Source organism: Epinephelus moara, chromosome 1 (genome assembly GCF_006386435.1).
Source record: "Epinephelus moara isolate mb chromosome 1, YSFRI_EMoa_1.0, whole genome shotgun sequence".
NCBI lineage: Eukaryota > Metazoa > Chordata > Actinopteri > Perciformes > Serranidae > Epinephelus > Epinephelus moara.
The window spans coordinates 4,028,755-4,037,253 of NC_065506.1; the positions used below are offsets into that span (position 1 = coordinate 4,028,755).

Genomic DNA, 8,499 nt, shown 5'->3' on the forward strand with positions numbered 1-8,499 from the left:
TTAATAAAACCCTTCATTTAAAAACTGCATTTTGTGTTTACTTGTGTTATCTTTGACTAATGTTTAAATTTGTTTGATGATCTGAAACATTTAAGTGTGGAAAACATGCAAAAAAGTAAGAAATCAGGAAGGGGGCAAACACTTTTTCACACCACTGTATGTCTATGTCGGGTACCTTCGGGATCGGATCGCCACACTCTAGTGTGTGTATGTGTCCCCTATTGGGGCCTATCTGAATTTCTGTCTTTGAGAGATATTATTTTGTAATATAACTGAATTTTCTATCCATACATATACATTTTAAATATATTAAAATTATAAGGCATCTTTGAGTAAACTGCGAGTATCATTTAAGTAGGCTATGTCGTGGCCGGCAGTGTCCTCTTTTTTGGAAATCAAAATATGGTCACCCTAGTTCTGATGGTGTCGGTGTTTGTGTGTCATTTTTTTTCATGCTGAGTCCAACATGTACAGTGCTGTGGAAAAGAATTTCCCCTTGGGGACAATAAAACCTAAAACCTAAAAACCTAACTGCCCTACCACTCAGCTACTGAGGAAACAGTTGATTGTTGTGGGTCATAGTAGGTACAGAGGGGGAGGTCACAAAACTTACAATATTCACAACAATTTAACTGTTGGGGATACAATCCTGAAAAAAAAAATCATTACACATCAACCTGCTGGTTTCTGGTGTATTGACAAAGACTTCAGTGAAAGTTGCTTAGTGTGGCACAAGCCAGTGTGGAAATTCAAATCTTGAACCCCTGTGTCCCCAAGCAAATAATTTACTATCTGCGCCCCACCAGGAAGACATGTTTCTTTACACACTTTCTGACAACTTGAGCCGATGATGTCACATATGCAAAACTTTTTTTTGTCTTTTTAGTCTTAAAGCACTTACAACAGGTAAAGTACTGTCAAACATTTTGATGACATTTCGTTATCAATCAATCAATCAGTTTTATTTATAAAGCCCAATATCACAAATAATAATTTGCCTCAGAGGGCTTTACAGCATACAACATCCCTCTGTCCTTTGGACCCTCACAAAAATGAAATGAAATAGAAAATGTTGTACATACAATACGAATTACAACAAGATATTGAATTTCACTGCAGGCCCACTGTTAAAACTGGTGTGAACACCATTTGAAACATGGCGTCTCATATCCAGGGCATGCCTGTGTCAGTTTTGGTTGCATTTAAATGAAGACTTGTTGAGATATAGATGTTAACTTATTTAGTATATTCTTAAAAATATAGTGATAGACTTCTGAATTGACTATAGATTGTAGTGAGGCAAACTTTTGTTGCAATTCAGTGTGCTGTGCTGAAAAAATGTAAGCTCTGTAAGACATACTGATGATTTCTGATTTTTATCAAGTTTCGAATGTTAAATATCTTGAAATTTAGATTTATTGGAATAAGCTACGCCACCTTTAAGCAATCATTACCAAATTTTATGCATTGACTGAGTCATGACCCTAGATGGTCCAAACCAAATTTTGTACATATCTCTAGCTGATTATGAAATAGAAACTTTTCACATTTGTGGCACCCTCTAGTGGCAGGATATCCCAAGACTGCTTGGCGAAGCTCAGACAAAGGATTTGCAAATTGCAAACACGTAAATGATTGTAACAGTGCCACCTTGAGTTCAATGAGTGTCATGTTTTATGCCTCAATAGTGGGTGGAATTTGCAACCCACCTGCCAATTTTGGTGAGTTTTCGTCATACAGTTTTTGCTGCACGAACACTTTTAGTGGGAAAAAAATATAAGAAGAAAGAAAGAAAGAAAGAAAGAAAGAAGTTTTTTTTTTAAAGATTATTTTTGGGCGTTTTGCCTTTAATGGACAGGATAGTGTGTGAAATGGGGTTATTTTTGGGCGTTTTGCCTTTAATGGACAGGATAGTGTGTGAAATGGGGGAGAGAGAGAGAGAGAGAGTGGGGGGACGACATGCAGCAAAGGGTTGCAAGCCGGAGTCGAACTCGCGACCGCTGCAGCCAGGCATCACCTCTATACATGGGGTGTCGGCACTATCCACTACGCTACTGACGCCCCAAGAAAGCAGAATTTCGAACATAAGCAAAAGAGTTCCAGCATCATGTGTTGCTGCTTAGACCCCTAAATAGAGCCGCAAGCAGCAAATCAGGGTCATGCCAACACGGGTTGTTAGAAGTTGAAAGCTGCGATCAAGACCTTTGACATTTTATGTCAACTTATTGTACCACAATAGCCGTAATTATATTTATAATTTTACTACTTTCATTAATGTTGTTGTAAGCTACTGTCGTTACCGTCTGTCCTGCATCTCTGTCTCTGTCTCTCTTTCTGTCTCATTGTGTCATACGGATTACTGTTAATTTAATTTTAAGATGGTGGCGCCCCATATTGAGAAATTTCAATATAGATTTACTCATGTTTCAACATTGGTATAGAAGATATCTTGCAAGTTTTGTAATGATTGGACAATGTCTGACTAACATTCTGATTTGTGTTATGCCACACCCATTTTTTGGCATTTGTAGCGCCCCCTAGTGGTCAATTTAAATTGAATTTTCAGTCACAAAGATCTTAGTCTGAATGGGCGGAAGTTTGCTGCAGAGATCAGCCTCTCATTGGGCGGAACGAGCCACCCGCTGAAGTCCCGCCCTACCACCTCCGGTTGTGTAGCAGTTTTCAACCGTTTTCAACACGTCCTTTACTAACTTTTGCAGTGTTTGATCTTGCAGGGATGTAGCCATTTTTCTGCCATGGTTCGCATCCTGTAGGTGATATTTTTGTGGGCGTGTTACACCAAAACCTGTTTCCCCCCGGCAATATTTTTGCAAGCGCACCATTGCTGTGGCACCACCCAGAACGATTGTGATTGGTTGAAAGAAGTACAAGCAGCCGGGGCGTTGTTTTCTCCAATCTCACAGTGAGAGTCGGCCCAGCCAGACCTTTCTTTTCTTGAGAAAGGTCTGGTGAGCGAGACTACAAATATCTATCCTGCAAGATTTGTGATGACTGGTGCCACGGTTATTAAATTAGGTCTATTTATGTGCTGAGCCACACCCCCTTTGAAGTTCATTGGTTAATATCTTCAAAACACATTGAAAAATCAGGCTTGAGGCATAAGTGTCCACAAGTGGTGATTTCAGGGTTCAAGTCAGCATGGACTATTTGAAGTTGACAGCTGCATGGATTGAAACCTTGGATGGTTCACAATGTCTGCATGAAGATAACAGGTTTTATGACCATCTCTGAGGCTTAAAGCTGTAAATATTGCCATATGGACATTGTAAAATTAAAAAACAGTGTCATGTGAGCAATTGTGTTAATCATAACAGCATAAGCTAGGGTTGTATACGGCCAAAAAATGGCATTAAAGAAACTGTTTTCATTGAAAAACAACAATAACACAGTCAAGCAACTGTTTTTATGTTAATTTCATATCAAGGATGTGATCAGATAATAAAACGTAATGATTTTATTAAAACTTACTGGAAGCAGCAGTTCATTTGGGAATTTGTATCCTTTCCCATTGGCAAGAAAATTGTTTACACCTGCATAGCTAGTGAATTTGATTCATGAAAATTGAAAAATACTATACAAACTGATTCAGAATATAATTAAATGACATCTAACTGAACACAGAGTGCATGCATTTTGGGGAGGCCTGTGTGTAATTGCACACTGACCCCTGGAGGGTCAAAAATGTAGAAAACACCAAGTCACTAAACTTTACAATCTATATTATAGCCATTTTGTCCATTTATCTTTGCAAGTTTTATTGACAAAAAAAGAGTCATACACTTTATATGTATAAAATAATATATGCATACAGCGTAAGTTATCAAGTTGTGCTTACAAATCTAAGCAATTTCAATGTAACATGTTACAAATGAGCCGCTCGTGGCATCTGTACTTTGGTGTTTCTTTAAACGTTTAATCCATGTTAGACACTGATGAAAAAGGTTATCATTTCGAGGCGTACAATACGCTGTTGGGCAGTGTCAGTTTATAATGCCACAGTATGGCATAAGTTTGAAATGCTGTCAGACCACAATGTTATTTAAGGAGCTGGAAAAACCCTATAGGCCAGGCACCAACTGCAACATGTTACATTTATGGCAACCCTCCCCTACACATCCATTAAAACTGGCACAAGGAGACAGATGGAGAGCCATCTCTGACATTGTCCAAAATGTTCTCTCCATCGCTTGTGATTATGACAGTCAATTTTCTGCTTCAGATCCCAGCACCTGCTGTCCTTCCCTTCGGTGTAAAACTACCCCAGGGGAGACAACTGTAGAATAGGATGTATTAACCTTATCAAGATTTAACAAAGTGACTCTACATGAGTCACAAGTGTTAAATGAAAATGTAAATTGTAAAACTATAGGACAGTAGCAACATTGTGCAGCAATCCCCCTTTATGACATATGTGGTTTCATACAAGCATTATGAATTGCTTCCAGAGGCAGGGGGCTTCTGTTTAGAATTGGGGTAGGCTCCACATGAACTCAGGCTGTGTAGAAGTGAATGTGAGGCAGTGCAATGCTAAATAACACCCTGGTGCTTTAATGATATCACTAACTTTAATGTTATTTGGCCACCCTGCAGATAAGCTGGCATTTGTGGGCTTCAAGGGCTCCTTCCACCCTGACTGGGTCCATCTGGAGGTGGACGCCAACCGAGCCAAGATCCATCAGGTCCTGCCTGTCCCTGTGTTCCACAAGATAAAGTTATGAGAAGCAGGCAGAGTGGGGAGGACAGCCATCAGACTATGTAGTCCCCTCCAAGCCTCACCCCCACACAGACACACACACACACATACACTAAAAAAGTGCACGTACACACACTCATAAAACATACTTCCAGCCCTACAGAGTTGGTTGCTCCAAGCTATTGTCCAGGATCAGTGGTGTTTTTTCTGTGTTTGGCAGTGACAAAGAATTATATGATTTGGTTTGTTGACCCTTGAAGACCCTCTCCCAGAGCCAGCACTGCCCACAATGAACTATATCTATGTAAGTCATCAGTAGAGGACTGTAACGTGACAGCACACCCTCTGGCGGCCATATTGGAGGTCCTTGAATTCTTCAGCAACAATGATCAGAACAAGCAATGGTGTTTGCAGACATTACCATAGACAGACATTAATACAATACCTTAATATACCATTAATATACCAATATCCATTGGTAGATATTGGTTCAGACTCAGAGTGTCATTGCTACTCATTGGATTTGGTAAGCTACCCAAACATGCAAACATCTGTTTTATGTACCATCTAACATGGGCATAAATATAGGCTACATTCACATTACAGGGCTTAAAGCTCAATTTCCATTTCTCTCCACATCTGATCTTTCTGCCTAGACTCTTCACATTTATATTTTACGTGACCCATATCTGATATCAGTGTGAGCAGATTTCTGCCCTGAAACACCTCACATGCAACCAAGGACATTACACATACCCACGTTGGAACAACAACAAAAAAATGTCACATTTGTGAGACACAGGCATTTTGGAAAAAATTTAATGACATGGCGGTGCCAGCATTCATCTCCCGAATGGTTTCCTGTGGAGGTTGATTGACAATTCATCATTTGTTAAGGTTTAGGATGAGAAGACAAAGGAACGCACAAGCCATAGCTATAGCTCCATTAGCAGCTACTGACCTAGAGTCAAGAGAGGTGGGGCAGCGATGTGAAGGGTTGTACGGAAGAACAGACCCCCCCAAACTTTACGATGTCCGGGGCTACATTCCAATATCTCTGTCGGCACCTCACAGCAACGCCGTCACCGCAGGGCTCAAAATGTAGGCAAACTGCCCCATCAGAAAGTGTCTGGCACTATCGGCTGGTGACAGCTTACTGCAGCAGTTTTATAGCTATGGCAGCCTACTGTAGTTTCAACAGCCTGCAATGACATAAAAGCAAAAGTGGGAATGGAAGTGTCCCAAATCTGACTGACAAAAAAAAATGTATGTCTCTGTCACACTTCTGAAAAAAATCAGATCTGTGTCATATAAGAGCAAAAAAAGAAAAAAGTATTTGGGCCACATTTGCTTGTAATATGATCGTAGCCTTAGTTTCATGTTAACATTAACAGTGGCCTATTTTCAATTAATTTGGTGGGCTTGATAGTTGGCTGGCCAAGCCAAAAACTTGAACTGACTCAAGTCCATCCTTTTTGTACATAGTCTGTCCTCTAACACACTTTTCTATCCAGACTCTGACATCTGTGGAAAATATGCCGATACCCTTTGGTGTCACTGTTGGATGACACTGTTAGAAAGAGCAGTTTGATGATGTCAAGGTCGAGCTATTCTTGGAATGAACTAGTTCATATGACGTGTCATAATTCATGTCTAAAGGCAAAATAATCACTCACAGTTACAGACAGGGTGAAGGCCTTGCAGTTATTGTGAAGGGCAAGATGTGTTAATTGTTAATTGGGCACACAAACCAATGAAAAGAGACTGACCAAAAGGGTCAGTCTCTTTTCAAAGGCATCCATGATCTTGAACTTATTTGTACACTAAAACCCCACTGTTTTAAGAATGACAAAGAGAGTCTCAGAAGTTCATACCCATCGTCCATAGCCCCATTGAATGGCTATTTCTCCTGTTTTGCTGCCTTGGTCAACACTTACTAGGTGGAATCAGTCTACTGACTCACTTTTCTCTCACTTCCGTTTAAAAAGACAGGCATTCCATTTCAGTGTGATTTTGAATGGTGGATCCTCTGGGACACCGTGGTGCAAACTTGGTATCACTTCCCCAGTTGTGAGCATCAGGCCCAGAGTGGGACTAATTTTCAGCCCTGGAGTTTTATACCTGACCGGCCAACTTTAGATCACGACCTATTATAACCTTACATGTTAAGTCTACAATAGCGCACTGTTCTCTAAAGCCTTGTAATTCAGTGTATTTTTCGAAAATACTTCCAATTCAGTGCAAATAAGGGTTGCTTCACAATGTAGATTTATTTCAACATGAGTGCACATCTCTAACATTATTCTTTACAACACAACATCCTTTTCAACAATATCAGAACCTATATTCTGTTCAAATAAGTGTTCACAGATATCCAAACCTTAAAAATGAAATTAAAGAATAAATACAAATAATAAATATTAAATTTGAAAAAATAAAAAATAGAATAAAAAGTGAACAGACATGTCCTGTGATTTTCAGCCTTCTATGATTATATTTACCCTTTACAGCAGGCACATCCTGACAGCTGAGAATATCACTGTCAGGTATTTTCCCCCCTCTATTAAATATGAAAGGAGGCTGAAAATCACAGGACATGTCTGTTCTGATGATACAAGTCAGTGGTCCTGAAATGTGTGTTTCTCTTCTATAATACACATTCTACATCTCAGAGGCCACGTCTTTCCACATACGGGCTTCCTTCGCCTTTCAAATGGGGCAGAGCTCCGTGGGAAACAGTAGGAGAGACACAGCCCGAGGGGGAACCGAGATCTGACACAACACGGGACAGAGAAGCAGGTCCGTGGAACTGTGCGCAGGCTCCAGATTGGTCAATCTGGGTAGATAGGTCAGTCTACCTAGGTGCTCACAGCTGGCAAAGTTTAATGTTGCCTCTGGTTGTCCTGTGACCTGGCACAGTGGGGGGGGGGGCTTTCATCATGGAGAGCATCATGGTGCAATAATTGTTCAATGGGAATAATGGTGCACACTTGAATAATGAAAAAAGAGAGCTTGAGAGGTTTTTTTTTCCAAATTAGGATGACATGCGCAAGTTAGGGTTTAGTTGCTCAATGAGAGACTATGATTGTTGTGAGGGGTGGGAGTGTGGGAGTCAAGAAGCTAATTAAGCATGATGCCTCTTACCCAAAAACATCCTCAAGCTCTTCCTGGGAACTCAAAAGCTTTTTTCCAGGCCAGATGGGATATATAAACCCTCCAGCATGTTTTAGGGCTGTCCTGGGGTCCTTGTCCTTGTTGTGGCCTAAGCTAGTTCAACTGACTCCTTTCAAGAAACCCCTATGAACAGACAGAGCAACTTCACCTGGAATAGTAAAGGCTGTAACCACTACAGAGGAATGTTTAAGCAATTGGTTAAAGTTCCTGCACAGACACTGAGGCCCCCCTGCTTGGTTTAATGTATGTGCTGGACCAAGAGGAAAGTGCAAAAATGAACATGAAGTCCGCACAGCAGGAACTGCTCCTTCAAATCACATTAATGGTATATCACCACATGTAACGTTTCAGGCACCTGCCCTTCATCAGACATGATCCTTGTCTGATGAAGGGCAGGTGCCTGAAACATTAAAGTGATTTGAAGGAGCAGTTCCTGGTATGCGGACTTCATGTTCATTTTTGCAAATTGGTAATCCAACCAACAGGAAAGTCTGTCAGATATCTATGCAGAGGCACACAGAACGGGAGTTATACAATATATTACACAAACTGTCCAATGACAATGACTTGCACGAATTTTGTAATAGCAAAAAATGTGATGCCAACCATAT

The 8,499-nt window shown here is 40.5% G+C and overlaps 1 protein-coding gene across 1 annotated transcript in view; it reads left to right on the forward strand.

Moving 5' to 3' along the window:
* Positions 1 to 8,162, forward strand: part of cemip (cell migration inducing hyaluronidase 1) — a 212,423-nt gene extending 204,261 nt beyond the window's left edge. The window contains exon 25 of the mRNA XM_050049830.1: positions 4,612 to 8,162. Within this exon, the coding sequence (XP_049905787.1) occupies positions 4,612 to 4,739 (128 nt within the window). The 3' untranslated portion in view covers positions 4,740 to 8,162. The remainder of the gene's footprint in view (positions 1 to 4,611) is intronic.
* The last annotated feature ends 337 nt before the right edge of the window (positions 8,163 to 8,499 follow it).